The sequence below is a fragment of the Somniosus microcephalus genome, chromosome 2 (genome assembly GCF_052327205.1).
Source record: "Somniosus microcephalus isolate GS21.2 chromosome 2, FLI_Smic_1.0, whole genome shotgun sequence".
NCBI classification, from domain to species: domain Eukaryota; kingdom Metazoa; phylum Chordata; class Chondrichthyes; order Squaliformes; family Somniosidae; genus Somniosus; species Somniosus microcephalus.
In genome coordinates this window covers 131,086,180-131,108,445 of record NC_140988.1, presented here as the reverse complement: position 1 = coordinate 131,108,445, position 22,266 = coordinate 131,086,180, and the positions used below count along the sequence as shown (strand labels likewise).

General features: G+C 47.9%; 1 protein-coding gene across 5 annotated transcripts in view; it reads right to left on the bottom strand.

Moving 5' to 3' along the window:
• ugt8 (UDP glycosyltransferase 8) overlaps nt 1–22,266 on the bottom strand; it is a 221,104-nt gene that overhangs the window by 93,173 nt on the left and 105,665 nt on the right. For 4 of the 5 annotated variants that reach the window (XM_085962656.1, XM_085962647.1, XM_085962639.1 and 1 more), the window contains one exon: nt 10,418–11,241. In XM_085962656.1, the coding sequence (XP_085818782.1) occupies nt 10,418–11,239 (822 nt within the window). In that variant the 5' untranslated portion in view covers nt 11,240–11,241. Of the gene's footprint in view, nt 1–10,417; nt 11,242–11,407; nt 11,594–22,266 lie in introns of those variants that run through there. The other variant, XM_085962674.1, reaches the window with a different exon arrangement.

Below are 22,266 nucleotides of genomic sequence, written 5' to 3'. Positions count from 1 at the left end.
TCTACATTAATGACTTGGATATGAATGTAAAGGGTATGATCAGTAAATTCGCAGATGATACTAAAATTGGTAGGGTGGTAAATAGCGAGGAGGGTAGCCTCAGTCTGCAGAACGATATAGATGGGTTGGTCAGATGGGCGGAACAGTGGCAAATGGAATTTAACCCGGAAAAGTGCGAGGTGATGCACTTTGGGGGGTCTAACAAGGCAAGGGAATACACAATGAATGGTAAGACCCTAGGCAAGACGGAGGGTCAGAGGGATCTGGGTGTGCAGGTACACAGATCCCTGAAGGCGGCGGAACAGGTGGATAAGGTGGTAAAAAAGGCATATGGGATACTTGCCTTCATTAGCCGAGGCATAGAATATAAGAGCAAGGAGGTTATGATGGAGCTGTATAAAACACTGGTTAGGCCACAGCTGGAATACTGTGTGCAGTTCTGGTCGCCACACTACAGGAAAGATGTGATCGCGTTAGAGAGGGTGCAGAGGAGGTTCACCAGGATGTTACCAGGGCTGGAGCGCTTCAGCTATGAAGAGAGACTGGGCAGATTGGGTTTGTTTTCCTTGGAGCAGAGGAGGCTGAGGGGGGACATGATTGAGGTGTACAAAATTGTGAGGGGCATAGATAGGATGGATGCTGAGGAGCTTTTCCCCTTAGTAGAGGGGTCAATAACTAGGGGGCATAGATTCAAGGTAAAGGGAGGGAGGTTTAGAGGGGATTTGAGAAAGAACTTTTTCACCCAGAGGGTGGTTGGAGTCTGGAACTCACTGCCTGAAAGGGTTGTGGAGGCAGAAACCCTCACAACATTTAAGAAGCATTTGGATGAGCATTTGAAATGCCATAGCATACAAGGCTACGGGCCAAATGCTGGAATATGGGATTAGATTAGACAGGGCTTGATGGCCGGCATGGACACGATGGGCCGAAGGGCCTCTATCTGTGCTGTATTACTCTATGACTCTATGACTCTATGATGTACGGCACAGAAACAGGCCATTCGGCCCAATCAGTCCATGCTGGCGTTTATGCTCCACTCGAACCTCCTCCTGTCTTTCCTCATCTAACTATCAGCTTAACCCTCTATTCCCATCTCCCATATATGCTTGTCTAACCTCCCCTTAAATGCATCTATACTATTCACCTCAACTACTCCCTGTGGTAGCTAATTCCACATTCTCACTACTCTTTGGGTAAAGAATTCCCTATTGGATTTCTTGGTGACTATCTTATATTGATAGCCTCTAGTTATGCTCTTCCCCACAAGTGGAAACATTCTCTCTGTAGCCACTCTATCAAAACCTTGCATAATTTTAAAGACCTCTATTAGGTCACCCTTCAGCCACCTTTTTTCCCCCAAAAAGAGAGACCCAGCCTGTTCATCCTTTCCTGATATGTATAGACTCGTATTTCTGGTATCATCCTAGTAAACCTTGTCTGCACCCTCTCCAGTGCCTTTATATCCTTTTTATAATATGGCAACCAGGACTGTACGCAGTACTCGAAGTGTGGTCTAACCAAGTTTCGATACAGGTTTAGCATAACTTCCCTACTTTTCAATTCTATCCCTCTAGAAATAAACCCTAGTGCTTGGTTTGCTTTTTATGGCCTTGCTAACCTGTGTCACAACTTTTGTGTATTTGTACTCCGAGATCCCTTTGTTCCTCTACCCCACCTAGACTCGCACTCAAGTAATAAGTGACCTCCCTATTCTTCCTGCCAAAATATACCTCACATTTATCTGTGTTGAACTTCATCTGCCAATTATATGCCCATTCTGCAAGTTTATTAATGTCCTCCTGTAATTTGTTGCAGTCCTCCTCAGTATTGACTATCCCCCCCAAATTTGGTGTCATCCGCAAATTTAGAAATTGTGTTTTTGATTCCAAAGTTTAATCGTTAATGTAAATTGTGAACAATAGTGGTCCCAGCACTGATTCTTGTGGAACACCACTAACCACCTTTTGCCACTGAATAGCTACCTTTCACCCCTACTCTCTGCTTTCTGTCTTGAAGCCAGCTATCCATTCTGCTACTTGTCCCCTGACTCCGCATTCCCTGACCTTGCTCGTCAGTCTAATATGGAGTACCTTATCGAAGGCTTTTTAAAAATCTAGATAAATTACATCTACTGCATTACCATTGTCTACTCTCTCTGTTACCTATTCAAAAAATTTCAATGAGACTGGTCAAGCAAGACTTTCCCTTTTGAAATCCATGCTGACTATTTCTCATTATATTTTTGGTTTCTAGATGTTCTTCTATTTTCTCCTTTAGTAGAGTTCCATTATTTTTCCTACCACCGATGTTAAGCTGACTGGTCTCTAATTCCCTGGACATGTTCTATCCCCCTTCTTGAATATAGGTATACATTAGCTATCTGCCAGTCTTCTGGCACTAAATCTTTTTCTAACGAATGATTAAACATGTTTAATAATGCCTCTGCTATCTCTTCCCTAGATTCTTTAAAATGCGTGGATGCAGGGTTTTATCCTCTTTTGAGTTTGACTATTTATTTAATATATCCCCTCTTTTTATTTTAAATGCACTTCTCATTACTAATCTCATCATCCAATCTCATGTCCACCCCTGTTCTATCTCCTTTTCTGTGGACTCTCTTCAAAAGCTAATTTTAACTATCCTCAATTGAATTCCAAAAGACCTTTTCAGTCTTAGCCTTAATTTTAACGCATCTTGTAAAAACAAAACAGCAGTCATTCTTAAAATTATGGGATTATACCTGGAATCACTTTCTAGTATAGATGGGAAAGATAGAATGCAGCCAGTGCAAAATAGCTGTTTGTGGGACTTAACAAATCTACTCACGTGTCTAGGGGCGGGGGGTGGGAGAGAGTTTTAACAGGAATTAAACTGGCCTCTTGCCAAAGAGCATGAGGGCAAAGGATTGACCGCATCTGTTTTTCATCCACAGGACAGAGGATGAGGCCAATAAGAGAATTAAAAGGGCTGCAGAAGCTAAAATAATAACTGCAATTAGCTGACAAGTATGCATTACCAATACTAAAAATATAGAACAATTTACTTATAAACACTGGTTTATGCATTTTGGGATTGAAAAGAAAAGTAACAGTCCTGTAAGCTTGGTGGTAGGCATTACATTTAACAAAACAAAATGACTGATGCTTGGCCACTGAATTCATTTTTTTTTTTTTTTTATAAATTTCCTTTCTCTTCATTTCAACTCAGGGCTGCAATTGAGCTGATAGGCCAACTAGATGGAGGAGGACCCTTGTTGAAGCATTTTACATTAGAATAGAGATGAAACTATGGCTGGGATTTTCACATTGGAGCGCGTGCAGGTTTGGGGGTGGGTCAGCGGTTAAAAGCGCGAAATTGACAGTGCGTCGGGAACCCGCAATCATCCGGTCGACTTCCACCTTTCATGGGATTCACAAACCTCAGGAACCTCGCCCGAGGAGGCAGAAACTCAGTGGCCATTGTGCCAGCTGATTGAGAGAGAGCTGGAAAAAGCATTTAAATACTCGTACCTCACACCTGCTTTCTTGCCTAAGGGAAAGACGCTGGCTGAGACCATTTTATGCAGAAATTTAGCTTTCAGGAGTTTGCATGTCATTTCTGCAACCTCAGAAGCCACTCTCACCACATTGCTAGTCACTCTCAGTACATTGGAGGATTGTGCCTCTGATCTCTACTTTATCTGGCATCCATTTCATCAGCATGGACGCCGCTTATGCTGTCTTACCTTGGACCTCAGAATCGGACCAAGATGAGCCCCAATAGCAACCACACCAGAAGCCTTCTCCTCACCAACCTGAAGCTCCACAGGAGAGAGGGGATCAGCACCGGGTTGCACCGCGCCAGAGGCGAAACCTACAACACAGGGTATACAGGCAGAGGATGAGCTTCTGACTGAGCAGCAGTGCTTCAGGAGGCTCAGGCTATTGCGCCAGGTCTTTGCAGACATTTGTAGCTTGCTGGAACAAGACCTGCTGCCCAGAGGATCTGGTGGGCACGCCTTACCAGTGGCTGTCAAAGTCACCACCACCCTCAACTTCTTCAGCTCAGGCTCCTTCCAGGGATCTGCAGCAGACATTTGCGGGATTTCGCAGTCGGCCACCCAAGTGACCAATGCTATGCTTCACAAGTCAGCCAATTATGTAAACTTTGCTACTGATGAAGCCAGTGTTACTGAGTGGGCGCTCGGCTTTTTTAAAAATTCCTTCATGTGATGTGGGCGTCGCTGGCAAGGCCAGCATTTATTGCCCATCCCTAATTGCCCTCGAGAAGGTAGTGGTGAGCCGCCGCCTTGAACCGCTGCAGTCCGTGTGGTGAAGGTACTCCCACAGTGCTGTTAGGGAGGGAGTTCCAGCGAAGATGAAGGAACGGCGATATATTTCCAAGTCAGGATGGTTTGCACCTTGGAGGGGAACTTGGATGGTGGTGGTGTTCCCATGCGCCTGCTGCCCTTGTCATTCTAGAAGTCGCGGGTTTGGGAGGTGCTGCCGAAGAAGCCTTGGTGAGGTGCTGCAGTGCATCTTGTAGATGGTATACACTGCAGCCACAATGCACCGGTGGTGGAGGCAGTGAATGTTTAAGATGGTGGAGGAGGTGCCAATCAAGTGGGTTGCTTTGTCTTGGATGGTGTCGAGCTTCGAGTGTTGTTGCAGCTGCACTCATCCAGGCAAGTTGAGAGGATTCTATCACACTCCTGACTTGTGCCTTGTAGATGGTGGAAAGGCTTTGGGGAAGTCAGGTGGTGAGACACTCACTGCAGAATACCCAGCCTCTGACTTGCTCTTGTTGCCACAGTATTTACGTGGCTGGTCCAATTAAGCTTCTGGTCAATGGTGACCCCCAGGATGTTGATGGTGGGGGATTCGGCGATGGTAATGCAGTTGAATGTCAAGGAGGTGGTTAGACTCTCGCATGTTGGAGATAGTCATTGCCTGGCACTTGTGTGGTGGAAATGTTACTTGCCACTTATCAGCCCAAACCGGAGTGTCATCCAGGTCTCACTGGATGTGGGAGTGGACTGCTTCATTATCTGAGGAATTGCGAATGGAACTGAACACTTATGGAGGGAAGGTCATTGATGAAGCAGCTGAAGATGATTGGGCCTAGGACACTGCCCTGAGGAACTCCTGCAGCGATGTCCTGGGGCGGAGATGATTGACCTCCGCAGCCATCTTCCTTTGTGCTAGGTATGACTCCAGGCAATGGAGAGTTTTCCCTGATTCCCATTGACTTCAATTTTACTAGGGCTCCTTGATGCCACACTCGGTCAAATGCTGCCTTGCTGTCAAGGGCAGTCACTCTCACCTCACCTCTGGAATTCAGCTCTTCTGCCCATGTTTCGACCAAGGCTGTAATGAAGTCTGGAGACGAGTGGTCCTGACAGACCCAAACTGAGCATCGGTCAGCAGGTTATTGGTGAGTAAGTGCCGCTCGATAGCACTGTCGATGACACCTTCCATCACTTCGCTAATGATTGAGAGTAGACTGATGGGGCGGTAATTGGCCGGGTTGGATTTGTCCTGCTTTTTGTGGACAGGACATACCTGGGCAGTTTTCCACATTGTCGGGTAGATACCAGTGTTGTAGCTGTACTGGAACAGTTTGGCTGAAATTGCAGTTGGTTCTGGAGCACAAGTCTTCAGCACGACAACCAGATGTTGTCAGGGCCCATAGCCTTTGCTGTATCCAGTGCGCTCAGCCATTTCTTGATATCATGTGGAGTGAATCGAATTGGATGAAGACTGGCTTCTGTGATGGTGCGGACCTCAGGAGGCAGCAGCTATGGATCATCCACTCAGCACTTCTGGCTGAAGATGGTTGCAAACGCTTCAGCCTTGTCTTTTTGCACTCACGTGCTGGGCTCTGCCATCATTGAGGATGGGGATGTTCATGGAGCCTCCTCCTCCAGTCAGTTGCTTAATTGTCCACCACCATTCATGACTGGATATGGCAGGACTGCAGAGCTTTGACCTGATCCGTTGGTTGTGGGATTGCTTAGCTCTGTCTATAGCATGCTGCATCTGCTGTTTAGCATGCATGTAATCCTGTGTTGCAGCTTCCCCAGGTTGGCACCGCATTTTTAGGTACGCCTGGTGCTGCTCCTGAGTGCTCTTCTGCACTCCTCATTGAACCAGGGTTGGTCCCCTGGCTTGATGGTAATGGTATTGTGAGGGATATGCTGGGCCATGAGGTTACAGTTTGTGGTAGAATACAATTCTGCTGCTGCTCATGGATGCCCAGTTTTGAGCTGCTAGATCTGTTCTGAATCTATCCCATTTAGCACAGTGGTAGTGCCACACAACACGATGGAAGGTGTCCTGAGTGTGACAGGGCTTTGTCGCCACAAGGTTTGTGCAATGGTCACTGCTACCAATGTTGTCATGGACAGATGCATCTGCGACAGGTAGATTGATGAGGATGAGGTCAAGTATGTTTTTCCCTCGTATTGGTTCTCTTATCACCTGCCGCAGGCCCAGTCTGGCAGCTATGTCCTTCAGTACTCGGCCAGCTTGGTCAGTAGTGGTGCTACCGAGCAGCTCTTGGTGATGGACATTGAAGTCCCCCACCCAGAGTACATTCTGTGCCCTTCCTACCCTCAGTGCTTCTTCCAAGTGCTGTTCAACATGGAGGAGTACTGATTCATCAGCTGAGGGAGGGCGGTAGGTGGTAATCAGCGGGAGGTTTCCTTACCCATGTGTGACCTGAAGCCATGAGACTTCATGGGGTCCAGAGTCAATGTTGAGGACTCCCAGGGCCACTCCTTCCCGACTGTATATCGCTGTGCCGCCATCTCTGGTGGATCTGTCCTGCTGGTGGGACAGGACATGCCCAGGGATGGTGATGGAGGAGTCTGGGACTTTGGCTGAAAGGTATGATTCTGTGAGCATGACGATGTCAGGTTGTGGGACAGCTCTCCCAATTTTGGCACAAGTCCCCAGATGTTAGTGAGGACGACTTTGCAGCGTCGACTGGGCTGGGTATGCCATTTTCGTGTCCGAAGTCGGTGCCTAGATCGATGCTGGGTGGTCCATCCAGTTTTATTCTTATTGCTTTTCGTAGCGGTTTGTTACTTTTCGTAGCGGTTTGTTACAACCGAGTGACTTGCTAGGCCATTTCAGAGGGCAGTTAAGAGTCAATCACATTGCTGTGGGTCTGGAGTCACATATAGGCCAGATCAGGTAAGGATGGCAGATTTCCTTCCTTAAGGACATTAGTGAACCAGATGGGTTTTTACGACAATCCGATAATTTCATGGTCACCATTACTGATACTAGCTTTTTATTCCAGATTTAATTAATTGACTGAATTTAAATTCCCCAGCTGCCGTGGTGGGATTTGACCTCGTATCTCTAGATCATTAGTCCAGGCCTCTGGATTACTAGTCCAGTAACATAACCACTATGCTACCATTCCAGAGCATTGCGGCTCTGGCTGACTTCCCACAGGTGCAGGTGTGTCACGACTGCACACATGGCCATCAAGGCACCCCCACATCATCCAGGAGTGTTCGTGAATGAAACTCTTTGCCTCAACCTTACTGTACATCAGTGGAGCGATGAACACCCAAGTCTACGTTGGTAGCCCTCCTCGAGATGAGGTCAACGAGAGTCTGCAATCTGTTGTTCATAGCAAGTTCTCATTCGACTGGCACATTTGCTGCACCGTGCAGGTGGCCATCCTGTCCATGGAAAAGCACAAAGTCGCCATCGCCTGCGAGATAGTGGTGCTCATGTTGGAGAGGGGCTCTTCCATGTAAAGTCACACACATCATCTTCTCTTAGGCAGTCCCTTGGAACAGAGGATGACTTGCTTCCACATTAAAAATGAGTTCGCAGGTGACTGATGAGTTCAATGCGGGACCTACAGTCTCTGTCACAGGTGGGGCAGACGGTGGTTGAAGGGGTGGGTGGGTGGGGTGCTTGGGTTGACGTGCGCTCTTTACTCTTGCTCCGAAGAGACTAGAGGTGTTCGGCGCCTTCCCGGATGCTTCTCCTCCACTTTGTGCGGTCTTGGGCCAGGGATGTTACACTTTTTCAAGGAGGCTTTGAGGGTGTCCTTGAAGCGTTCCCTCTGCTCACCTGGGGCTCTCTTGCTGTGCCAGAGCTCCGAGTAGAGCGCTTGTTTTGGGAGTCTCGTATCAGGCATGCAGACAATGTGACCCGTCTATCGGAGCCGATTGAGCGTGGTCAAAGCATCGATGCTGGGTATGTTGGCCTGAGCAAGAACACCGACGTTGGTGCGCCTATCCTGCCAATGGATTTGCAGGATCTTGCAGAGGCAGCATTGGTGGTACCTCTCCAGTGCTTTGAGGTGCCTGCTGTACATGGTCCGTGTCTCTGAGGCATACAGCAGGGCGGGCATCACTGCTGCTCTGTAGACCATTATGAGCTTAGTGCCAGGTTTGAGGTCCTGGTCTTCAAACACTCTCTTCCGAAGGCGACCGAAGGCTGCACTGGCACACATCACGGCTGCAAAAGCTGCCAGAGCCTCACGCATTTGTTGCTGCTCCTCCAAGATCACCCTCTTTCTCGACGGCCCCCTAGGTTCAGCATCTGCATGCAGCTGAGCGGAGCTGGGAGTGCCATGCACCCTCCGGCAAGGACACACCACCATCTGTTCTTGCTCACTTGTGATCTGAAACACACCAGGCAACAACACTACTCTATGTCTCGCTGGACCCACCAAGGTGTGTGTATCTGCGCTGGTGCTGTGTGCGCATGGGTCTGGTGACGGTGCACCCTCAGAGTGGAGTTTCCTCTGAGGAGTCATCTTCCTCCTCCAGCTGGACAGTGGTGGGGGCGGGGGGAAGGGGGAAGGGGGAAGATATTTGATGGACATGTGAGAGTGTAAAGACATGAATTAGAAATGTAATGGTAAGAATGCGCAACGTTGGTGTAAATTGGAGGGCCACCTCCAGTTTGTTGCCTCTCCCTGTTGTTCTCTGCTCTCTTCTCCTGCAAGGAGGGAGAGAGAACTTTGGATGAGAGTGATTGAATGAGTGTAAGGAATGGATGGGCTACATCTGTAGAGGGAGACTATGAGGGAGTGGCGTGGCATTGCCAAATAAACTCCTTCTGTGATGTTCCTTCCTATGATTGCATTCGGATGAGGGAGAGTGTCAGTGGTGGTTAGTCAGATGGGGATGCGAGTAGGTGCAGAGTCAGTAAGGGATGGGTTCACCTTGCAAGGTAGGTCAGTGAGAGGATTGACGTGCCGAAGTAGGCTTAGGAAGGCAGAGTGATGGAGTTGGGGTGACACGCACATCAGGATGTAGTTGAATGTGACATTACACTCACCTTTCCTGAACTCATGAGATCATTAAATCTTTTCCGGCACTGGATCCAGGATCACCTTACTACATCCCTTCTATTCCTCCACGATCTCCAGCCATGCCCTCTTGGTCTCACTGGCAAGTCTCTTGCGCTCATCCCCAGGGAATCCCTGCGTTCTTGAAGTCCCTGGAGCAGACTTCCAGGGAGGAGTCAGAGAATCTGAGCACTGCCTTCTGCCGCTGGGACTGCATGCTTCCCTCAAGCCTTAGATGGAAAATCTTTAGTTTCTGAACAACCACATGTCTGCCAAAGAGCTTTAATCCTCCTCCAGTAACCGTCAAGTGATGTATGGAAGGCCCTTTTAAATAGCTGAGCTCAAGACAAAATCATCGATAATGTCATCAGACTCATTTAATTGGCCAGGAAACCTGCAAGCCTAACTCAATTGATCCAATTCAGTTAAAGACAAGGTATGCAGTCCTCCCACACCCGACTCGCCTCACAGGTAAAAATTCTGGCCTGTGTCAAACCATAGTGTGTTCATTTATCCATTTTCAATAAGAGTTATTATTTGACCTTTAAAGCCATCAAAACATGACTGCAGCAAAATTTGCAACTGCAAATGGCTTGCATTCCATCAAGCATTCCCAGCTGCTTTTTCACTATGCTCCTTTCAACACATGGCTAGGAAAGACCATATTCATCTTGTAAATCTTACAATAACACAGTGTACCAAAGAATTTCTGGCTAGAAACCAATTAATTCCACAATCAAACTACAATACACATTAGATATCAATCCCCAATGCGTTACAGTACATGATGTCAACACAAACTATTCATTTTCAAATTAATGATTGCAAACTAAAACATTTATTTTTTTAAAACTTATTATAAGTAGTGATGTAGTCACACATCAAAACTTTGAAGCTTCATTCATTTGCGGGGCATAAAAAAAAATATGAAAATTGAGGTTGCAGACTCTATTTTGGCTCAAACCTTTTCCTTCTATTGCTATGATCTTTTACAACCAGTCACTATTTTGTTAAATCTGGAGCCATGAAGGATCACATCCTGCCTTTACACATTGATGTTCAAAAAAGCAACACTTTGAGCCCTGTAGCAGTAAAAGAAATGAGCAAACCTTACTTCTGGTAGAAGGCTCGCAGGTTTAGTCAAAATCCCTCCCACATACACAACATTGGGCAATGTAGGTCGAGGAAACTCGAGTGCTACATCCGTGCACAGCATCCATAAGCTGGAACCCTGTATTAAATCATACATGGAGCGTTCAGGCTCAATTTTGTACTTCAGCATTATTCGCTCGTATTTTGGCAAGAACAGAAAATTCACACCAAAGCGCGACACTAAGTACACTGCAGTATTTGCTATTCGTTGAAATAAATTCATGTTGTCTGTAAGGAGAGAGTTGAACTCTGGTACATAGGCTAGCGGTGTTGGAGCACCAACTTCTGCTGGGTACCAGAGACCAGTGGAAAAGACTGCATACTTCACTCCCAGAAGGTGTGCTATTACAAAGCCACACATTTCATTGGGGTCCACCAAAAGCAAGTCAAACTTTTCTTCTTTGAGCTGAGCAATGAAACCCTGGCTGCCAACCATGATGTCACAGTTTTTGGAGTAATGCTCCAGAATGTCAAAGAGCTCGAGTGCTGTTAATCTTCCTGAGAAAATGTTCCTCATCTTGGATTGCAAAAATTCATCTGCTGTTGTGCTATTGAAGAAGCCAGGATACCGCAGCAGTCTAAAGTAATCCGATGAAGGGATCTCTCTACCTTCTGACACTGCGAATACCGTCTCGTGTCCATGCTCGTGTAAGGCCTTAGCTAGGGTCTTGAAAATGTAGAGATGGCTTTCAAACATAATCGGCGGCACAACCACAATTTTGGCAGCCTTTGATATTTCCACAAAGCACCAAAGTAGCGTGAGGATTTGGAAGTACAACTTCATGGCTGAAAATACAACAAAAGCAGTATCAGCGACAATTGCATCCATAGTTATGTTCTTACAGAATATTTAAGAACCATAAATTCTATAATGCTATAGAGATGGACATGAAGTTTAAATTATAACCAGAAAAGGCTATAATCTGTCAATATATACATAACTTGCATGCACCTTCCAAATTTCTTCAATTTGATATGGTACAAAACAGAAGCGCTTCATAGTCAACACATTACTTCTAAAGTGTAAAATAACAACAGAAAACGCTGGAAAAACTCAGCAGGCCAGGCAGCATCCGTGGAGAGAGAAACAGAGTTAATGTTTCAGGTCTGGGATCCTTCATCAGAACTGGAAAAAGGCAAAAAACACATTACTTCTAAAGTGTAGTCACTGTTATGCAGACAAATAGAGCAGCCAATTTGCGCACAGCGAGGTCCCACAAACAGCATATTAAATAAATCATCAGTTAATTTGTTTTTGCGATGCGAGTTGAGGGAGAAATGTTGGCCAGAACATGAGAACACCCCTGCTCTTCACTTGGTGGATCTTTGAAGTTTACTTTAACAGCTACAGCAGGCAGACAGGACCTCGTTTTAATATCTCATTTGAAGGACAGCATCTCCAACAATGCAGCAGCGTTCAGGTACTGCAGGTTAGTCACATAGATTATGTACTCAAATGAGACATGAGCCCACAACAAAGACAAGAGTGATACCAACTGAATCAAGCTCATTCTCTTAATCAACTGCTTTAACAATACCAGACTTCTGCCATGTTATTTCTAATCAAAAGGACATTAGCAAAGTCTTTCTTTATAGTGACACTAGTTAATAGCATAATTTAGAAACAAGAAAATACTTAGCCATTCTAGTGTGCCCAAAGGTTTTCAGTCTTTTCTGTGTAAATAACCTTCCATAAGTGCCAACACTCCCTGGTATCCCCTATCCTAACCTCTTGGGAACAATGCCATCTATCCATAGGAGAACAGCTCTGTCATAGCAGACTTTTTTTTTTTTTTTATAAATTAGAACACATCAAGGTGATTGTAATCCAACAAACAGAAATCCAATGACCTCAGAGACCCACTGGAAATTTCTTGTGGACTCCCTGGGAATTATTCCTTGGAGCTCAGTTTGACAAAGCTATTGTTTCGGTTCATGTCTCGCTTGTGAGCACAACATTATGGGGCAAAACAGCCACTGCTTAACAAATAAACTTGGCATCTTATATCTGCAGGGGCAAAAGGATGCTTACAAAAAAGTAGGACTAATGCTGACTTGACAGCTGATTGGAATGCAAAAGTCCCATGATGTACAGTGAATTGTAAGTACTTGTGGCTTTTAAACACAACCAAGGCTTCTGCAAACTGAAAAAAATCAATGAGTTAACATTATTTATAGGTTGCAAAGTAAAATAATCATCACAATACAAGCACACCAATATGAAAAAAAATCAGTAGTATTCATTCAATTTAAAATATATCTAAAAAGGCAGCCAGTCATAAGTGTGCACAATGATAATTAGGTACTTTTTTTGGGGGGCGGGGGGGGGGGGGGGGGGAGAGGAGGGTGGAGGAGGAGAAAACAACTTCTCACTTCAGCTGAACATTTTAAGATACAGTCTTAAGCTTGAATTTTCTGATTCAGCAACAGAAATGGTGGCATAGTGGTTAGCACTGTTGCCTCACAGCGCCAGAGACCTGGGTTCGAATCCGGCCTCGGGTGGCTGTCTGTGTGGAGTTTGCACATTCGCCCCGTGTTTGCGTGGGTTTCCTCCGGGTGCTCCGGTTTCCTCCCACAGTCCAAAGATGTGCGGGTTAGGTTGATTGGCTATGATAAATTGACCCTTAATGTCAGGGGGATTAAATACGTGGGGTTACGGGGATAGGGTGGGATATGTGTTGGTGTAGGGTTTACGGGGATCGGGTGGGATATGTGTCGGTGCAGGCTCGATGGGCCGAAATGGCCTCTATCTGCACTGTGGGGTTTCTGTGATTCTGTGAAATGGGCTTGCTATTAATGTACTATTTGTAGGGAATTGAAATATACAAGCACGATCAAATTAATGCTGGAGGTAATAAGAGCACATCACTGGAGACCACTACGTCAAAGTAGGCCTTGCTACCAACACAAGGTCTCAACCTGAAAACAGTTTTTTCTGTTTCAAAAGCCATTTCCAGCTTTCAGATATTTTCTTTTCATCACTATTGAACAGATAATTGTTGACTCAGCCATCCAATCTTAACATTACACTCAGGAAAGCATCAGTGCATTAATGTACTTAAGTGACTGCGACGGTCACATTTTTTAAAGATTTCACGGAGGTGTACTGAGGAGATATCCAAGAAAGAAGAAACACAAAGAGGGAGACATAATTCTCCAACTTACCATGGGCAATACCACAGGAGATCAACTAGTATCATCAATCTTGCGTTGGTGTGCACTTCCTATCTGTGCCACTTGACTTCCTGCCATCACATTTTGTCATACTTTTTGTGTTAACTTAAAACATTATAAATTCCTATGTTCATATTTATTGGGCCAGAAATTCCAGGCCAGAAGCGCGAGTACGGTCGGCTTACTCACGCTTCTGGCCGTTGGAAATGCCGGCGTTCAGCATGAACAGCGCATGCGGGGAACGCCGGCATTTCCAGACCTCGAGCGCGTGCGACTGCACAGGCAGCGCTTGCGCAGTGAACTTCGTGGATTTCATTCATGAAATCCGTGAGGTTAAGTCCTTAGAAGTTACACTGAAAAAAAGCAAGTGTAAAGTGGTTCATTGGCTGCGGAGGAAGATATAGTTTATCGTGGAGCTTTTGAAATGCAATATTTTTGTTTGGGAAAGGGAGGGAAGTTATTTTAAGAAATTTTAAGTAAGTTTTAAAGATAAATTTTTTTTTAATTTTTTTTTTTTTTAAAAAGGGTTTTCAGAACGGTAGGTAGAAGGAGCAATTGTGGCTGTGAGAATGAGTTATGTATGTATGTCCACATATATTCCTTTACGTATATGTATGTATGTTTTATATTCCTTTACTATGAATGTATGTTTTTAATTATGATTTTCCAATAAGTTACTTTCTCTGAAAGTCACAATTAAATAATACATTCATACACATAAGTAAAGGAATATATACATAACACGCAAAGGAATATATACAGACATACATACTTTCAGAAGCTCCACGATAAGAAATATCTTCCTCCGCAGCCTCTGTACCCATGCTTTTTTCATGTGTAAGTTGTAATGACTGGACCTCACTGAAAGCATTAATGAAAGCGGCGAATTATACTGCGCACGCGCTGCCTGTGCAGTCGCACGCGTCCTGCCTCTGAACCCCTTCGTTCAGAGGACAGGAAATGCCGGTTTTCCCCACATGCACTGTGCATGCTGAAAACCGGCATTTCATCCGGCCAGATGCGTAAGTACCCCGACCGTACTAGCGCATTTGGAAGGGAATTATTGGGCCAACATTTTACGTCAATAAAATAAAAAATTTAACACTTGCACGACTTGCCCCCTCGCATCTGCGACTGAGGGTCCAAGGAGGCGCATTGCGCAAGAGGTCATCATCGGACGTATCCTCACACTGTTCCCTTTGGGGAACTGTATGAAGTGGTGGAAGGATTTATGGCCATGATTAACGCTCATTCCGTGACCGTAACCATCTTTGAACCAGCCATTAGGGTGGTTAGTCCTATGGCGGGAGGGTTTTACGGGCTCCCACAACCCATCTGAGGGGGGGGGGGGGGCGCCACCAACACCCACGGACGCAAGTATCCCGCTGGATGTCCACCCAGAATTTAAAGTTGGAGCTCCGACTCCACTTGCCGGGACTGTCTGGAGTGGGGTTCAAAACCCTACTCCTTCTGGCCCAGCGGCGGGGATGCTTACTGCTACGCAAAAGGCCCACTCCGCACAAAAGGTGACACCCATACGTTTCCTGCGCCTTTTCCCTCCCCGTGACTGGAGCCCTATGCTGCCATTTCACGTTGCTAATCGGATTGGGCGTTTGTCATAGCGGTAGGATCCCCGCCGCTGGGCCAGATCAGGGTAGGGTTTCGAACCCCGCTCCAGACAGTCCCGGCAAGTGGAGTCGGAGCTCCGGCTCTAAATTCTGGGTTGACATCCAGTGGGATATTTGCATCCGTGGGTGTGGGTGGCCCCCCCTCCTTGTATAGCTTGTGGGAGCCCGTAAAACCCTCCCGCCATAGGACTAACCGCCCTAATGGCTGGTTCAAAGATGGTTACGGTCACGGAATGAGCGTTAATCACGGCCATAAATCCTTCCACCACTTCATACAGTTCCCCAAAGGGAACCGTGTGAAGACACGTATGACGACGACATTGCTAAATAAATAAATGGAATTAAAAATATTCTTTTAGGGCTTTTAAAAGTCTTTAAATTGCTTTAATTCTCTTTAAAACTACTTCAGATTACTCAAAATAATGTAAACATTTTAAAAAGTTTATAAAAGTTACCAAAATCTTCAAAAAACTTCCGAAAACCTATTTAAACTGCTGCTTTGCATGTAAAAAAGCAAAGCAGCTTGACAGGAACATTGGGGGCGTGTCCAGTGAAACTGAGACCTCAAGGGGCGTGTCTCACTTACACTGCACGCTCCTGGGTCCGCGCTGGCTGCACTCCTGGGCGGCGTGACGTCATACGCTGCCCGGGAATGTGCTTTCTATTTCTCCAAGTTCAGGCGTCCCAGAAGCTGATCGGCAGGAGCGCAGGGTAAATGCAAATACGGGGCTTGCACGCGCTGCAAGCCCCGTTCTGGAATTTCTGGCCCATTATGGGTTTTGCTGATATAAATGTGTAACTCTGGTCATTGAATTCCTACACTTCTCTCAAAATGCATCCCAAAATTTTCAGATTTTTTTTCCCCCCTCAATAACTGAAATTTCTACTGTCCAAAATAAGGGATTTAAAATAACAAAAATTAATAAGTGTATATTTCACAATAACAATTAAATGTATCCACCGAATTGTCTTGTATCTTTTAATTAACTCAAGTTTTTCACTTGAAGGCCTCAGCCTCTCCCAAAAGCCTGGATTTCAGGTTGATTTTTAAAAAAAAACTTGAATTACAAGAGTGAACAAAGCTTCTTTGAGGGAAACCGATGGGAGTGCTGAGCAGAAAGGAGAGGGAAAGGAGAGTGAGTGGGAGACCAGTATGCGCACCAGAGAGTAAACAGCGAGTGAGGAACAAAGATCGTATGTAAGTGAAACAGAGAATAGGGGGTCATAGAGGGAGGTAAAAAAATCGAAGGGGAGAGAGAGAGAGAGAGAGAGATTGAGAGTGTGAAAAGTGCAACAGCACTGATCGAGAGCATGCACAGAGCACAGAAGCACACAGGAAGGGTGGTGGTGGAAATGGCAAAGGATGAAACCATTTTCCACACCAGTGCTTCTGAAATGTCTTCCCTTTTTCCTCAGCCGAGGATTCCCTTCCACCATGGTTGACGGGGCCCTCGAACATTTTCATTTCATTTCCTGTACTTCCGCCCTCATCCCATCCTCTCCCTCCCAGAACCATGATAGCACCCCTTCCCCTTGTCCTCACCTTTCACCCTACCAGCCTACACATTCAACAGATCATCCTCTGCCATTTTCAGCTCTTTGAAGGGACCGTCCCCTCCATGGCATTCTGGTCCACTCATCACTCCCAACACCTGCTCCCCTTCCTCCGACAACTTCCATGCAAATACAGGAGATGCAACACCTGCACTTTTACCTCCTCCCTTCCCATCGTCTAGGGCCCCAAACACTCCTTCTGGGTGAAACAGCGATTTACTTATACTTCTTTAGTATTGTGGTAAACCACTGTTTGTATTCCACTGTGTACATGTCTGTACATGCCTCGGCTGACTCCTCCCATGAGTCCAGGTATAAAGGTGACTGCTCCACAGTCCCTCTGTATTCTGGACTGGTCGACCACTCGAGGCACACCTTCATTCTCTTGTTAATAAAAGCCTGTTAGTTACTCGCTTAACCTCAGTCTTTTGAGTAATTGATAGTGCATTAATTTTATTAACAAGATTTTTTTATAATGGAGAAGATCCTCACACCAGCATGCCTAGACTTAGACCATCGGGAGGCGGACGCATCCACCAAGTTTGCTCATTGGCTTAGGTGCTTTGAAAAATTCCTGATAGTCTCCGCTACAACGGTCAAATCGGATGAGGATAAACTGGATGTCCTGACCTCCAAAGTGAACCACCGAGCATACTCGGTCATCCAGGACGCGACCTCGTACACGGCTGCTATCAAGCTCAAGGACCAGTACACGCGCCCAGTGAACGAGGTGTACGCCAGGCACCTCCTGGGGAGTCGTAAACAACCACCTGGGGAATCGACTGAGGAATACCTTCAGGCACTGTCTGTGCTTGGCCGGGCTTGTGGTTGTAAGGATGTAAAGGCCGCCGTGTACACAGAGGAACTTATCCGGGACGCTTTTGTAGCGGGCCACAGGTCCAATTACACCCGACAGCGACTGCTGGAGCAGAGTGACCTCGACCTCAACAAGGCCTCTGAACTCGCACTATCATTGGACGCAGCCTGCCGGGGCATGGATGCCTACTCCTCTGCACCGTGGACGCTGCGGGGAACAACAGCCTGGGACACGGTAGGACCGTCTCATAGCGCCGTGCCACCCCAGCCACATCCCAACTACCGCAGAAGTGTCCCTAGGCCAGAAATGCTACTTCTGTGGCCAGGCCAAACACCCTAGAGCGCGCTGCCCAGCGAAAAGTGCGATCTGCTCGGGCTGCGGGAAGAAGGGACACTACGCCAGCGTCTGCAGGGCCAAACCCACCCCGAACCCCAGCAGCGCCGCGTGTGGGCCGCCATCTTGGGCCTCCCCAGCCATGTGCGAACCACCGGAACAGCAGCCATTTTGGACGCCTCCAGCCACATGGGGATCATGGACGCCGCCATCTTGGACGCCAGCCGGGACGCAGCAGGCCCCCAACACCGCCTCATCTGATACCCGCAACGACACACCGACCGCTACGCTGGCCTCCGTTACGCTGGACCAAGCGAGACCGCACCAACTGGCCCGGTCCACAATGGACATTAAGGTAAATGGTCACGAAACAATCTGCCTTTGACTCTGGGAGCACGGAGAGCTTCATCCACCCCGACACGGTGCGGCGTTGCTCTCTCCCAGTCCTGCCTGCGCACCAGCGGATTTCTATGGCCTCCGAGTCCCAGTCAGCGGACATTGGCGGCTACTGCGTGGTGACACTCTTAGTAGACGGGACTGCGTATGATAATTTTAAACTTCTGGTCCTGCCCCACCTCTGCACTGCCGTTCTACTGGAGTTAGATTTTCAGTGCCACCTTAAAAGTGTTACGATGGCATACGGTGGACCCCTCCTCCCACTCACAGTCCGCAGCCAGCAGCTTCCAAATTGCCCGCCGCGCACCAGGTGCAACCTCTCCACACTCAGAGTCACCCCCCCCCCACTGTTTGCTAACCTCACCCCCGACTGTAAGCCCATCGCCACAAAGAGCAGGCGATACAGTGCCGGGGACAGGGTTTTCATTAAAACCGAAGTGGAGCGGCTCCTGAAGGAGGGGATTATTGAGGGTAGCACCAGCCCCTGGCGAGCCCAGGTTGTGGTCGTTAAGACCGGCGAGAAGCAGTGCCTGGTCATCGACTACAGCCAGACAATAAATCGCTACACCCTGCTGAACGCTTACCCACTCCCCCGCATAGCTGATATGGTCAACCAGATCGCGCAGTGCCGCGTCTTCTCGACCATTGACCTGAAATCAGCGTACCACCAGCTCCCTATCCGCCCTGAGGACCGCCAGTATACTGCCTTTGAGGCAAACGGCCGCCTCTATCACTTCCTTAGGGTTCCCTTTGGCGTCACCAACGGGGTCTCCGTCTTCCAAAGGGAGATGGACCGGATGGTCGATCAAAATGCGTTGCAGGCCACTTTCCCATATCTGGACAATGTGACCATCTGCGGCCATGACTTGCAGGACCATGACGCAAACCTCGAAAAATTCCTCTGCACCGCCCACCTCCTGAACCTGACGTATAACAAGGAGAAGTGCATATTCCGCACATCCCGCCTCGCCATCCTTGGCTGTGTTGTGGAACACGGAGTCATCGGTCCCGACCCCGACCGGATGCGTCCCCTTATGGAACTCCCACTGCCTCAAGGCCCTGAAGAGGTGCCTAGGGTTTTTCTCCTATTACACCCAGTGGGTCCCCTACTATGCGGACAAGGCCCGTCCGCTGATCAAGTCCACCTCTTTTCCCTTGACGGCAGAGGCCCGCTTAGCCTTCCACCGTATCAAGGAAGACATTGCCAAAGCCACCATGCACGCAGTGGACGAATCCATCCCCTTCCAGGTGGAAAGCGACGCGTCCGACTTTGCCCTGGCCGCTACCCTTAATCAGGCGGGGAGACCCGTGGCCTTCTTTTCACGAACCCTCCAGGGCCCGGAGACCAGACACTCCGCTGTTGAGAAGGAGGCCCAGGCTATTGTGGAGGCTGTGCGTCATTGGAGGCACTACCTGGCCGGAAAACGATTTACCCTGCTCACTGACCAGCGTTCAGTTGCTTTTATGTTTAACAACAAGCAAAAGGGCAAAATCAAAAACGACAAGATCTTGAGGTGGAGAATCGAACTTTCCACCTACAATTACGAGATCTTGTACCGGCCCGGGAAGCTCAATGAACCCCCGGATGCTCTATCGCGTGGCACCTGCACCAGCGTGCAGATCGATAGACTGCGGGCCCTCCACAATGACCTCTGCCACCCGGGGGTCACCAGGTTCTTCCACTTCATCAAGGCCCGCAACCTGCCTTACTCCATTGAGGAGGTCAGGACCATGACCAGGAACTGCCAAGTCTGTGCTGAGTGTAAACCGCACTTTTATAGACCAGACAGGGCTCACCTGATAAAAGCCACTCGCCCCTTCGAGCGCCTGAGCGTTGACTTTAAAGGGCCTCTCCCCTCCTCCGACCGCAATGTGTACTTCCTCAACATTATTGATGAGTACTCCCGTTTCCCGTTCGCCATCCCCTGCCCGGACATGACCAGTGCCACGGTCATTAAATGTCTGAGCGACCTCTTCACCCTGTTCGGTTTCCCCAGCTATATCCATAGCGACCGGGGCTCATCGTTTATGAGCGACGAACTCCGCCAGTACCTGCTCGCTAGGGGTATTGCCACAAGCAGGACCACCAGTTACAACCCCCGGGGGAACGGGCAGGAGGAAAGAGAATGCGACAGTTTGGAAGGCCGCCCTGCTAGCCTTAAAGTCTAGGGGCCTTCCGACCTCCCGCTGGCAGGATGTGCTCCCCGATGCGCTCCACTCTATTCGGTCACTGCTCTGCACTGCCACTAACGCCACCCCTCATGAGAAAATGTTTGTCTTCCCAAGGAAGTCCACATCGGGGACATCGCTACCGCCATGGCTGACGTCCCCAGGGCCGGTCCTACTGAGAAGACACGCGAGGACCCATAAAACGGACCCCCTGGTCGAGAGGGTCGACCTCCTCCATGCCAACCCCCAGTACGCTTACATTGCGTACCCGGACGGGCGGGAGGACACAGTCTCCATACGAGACCTCGCACCCTCGGGGGCCCCAGTAACCCACTACCACCCCCCCCCACCCCACGATCCAATATCCAACCCCAGCAGACAGCACGCCTGGGCCCCGCGACCCGCTCGACACCCACGAGGACTACACACCAGTGCCCCAGCCTACGCGGGACTCGACGCCGGAAGCTTCACTACCCCTGCCGTCGCCACGTCGATCACAGCGGCAGACAAGACCTCCGGAGAGACTCCAATACACAAACTTTTAATACACTTCACCCCGCCGGACTCATTTTTAAACAAGGAGTGAATGCGGTAAACCACTGTTTGTATTCCACTGTGTACATGTCTGTACATGCCTCGGCTGACTCCTCCCACGAGTCCAGGTATAAAGGTGACTGCTCCACAGTCCCTCTGTATTCTGGACTGGTCGACCACTCGAGGCACACCTTCATTCTCTTGTTAATAAAAGCCTGTTAGTTACTCGCTTAACCTCAGTCTTTTGAGTAATTGATAGCGCATCAAGTATACTGTATTTGCTACTCACTATGTGGTCTCCTCTACATTGGGAAGACCAAACACAGATTGGGTGATCGCTTTGCTGAACGTCTCTGTTCAGTCTGTAAGAGCGACCTTGAGCTTCCGGTCGCTTACCACTTTAATTCTCTATCCCACTCTGCCCTTGGCCTCCTATACTATTCCAATGAAACTCAACGTAAGCGCGAGGAACAGCACTTCATCTTTCTACTTGGCACTTTACAGTCTCCCGGCCTTACCAATGAATTTAACAACATTATATCTTAACCACTGCTCTCAGTTTCTCCCTGACATCAGGTACTGGTAATGGAGGATGGCTGCACCAGAGCCACTGGGAGTGAAGGAGATGTGGACTGGTACTTGGGGTGGGGATTCCTTATTGGTATATGGCTGGCGGGGTGGTCCACACCAGAGGTGTACCTGCCATTTTTCCACCACATTCCCAGATCATGGCAACGCTCTCCACTTTGCCAAATTTTCCATGCTTCGTTCTCACTCTGCCATTCTGCTGTTACCATTTATACTTCCTCTAGACCCATCTACTGAAGAAGGAAGCTGTAGGCTGCAGGAAAATATCAATAAATTGGTCAGGTGGGCAGAACAGTGGCAAATGGAATTCAATCTGGAGAAGTGTGAGGTACTGCATTTGGGGAGGGCTAACAAGGAAAGGGAATATACATTAAATGCTCAGACACGGAGTAGTGTAGAGGAACAAAGGGACCTTGGAGTGCATGTCCACAGATCCCTGAAGGTAGCAGGCCAAGTAGATATGGTGATTAGGGCAGCATATGGAATGCTTGCCTTTATTGGCCGTGGCACAGAATACAAGAGCAGGGGGGTTATGCTTCAACTGTATAAACCACTAGTTAGGCCTCAAGCTAGAGTACTGCATGCAGTTCTGGTCACCACATTACATGAAAGATGTGA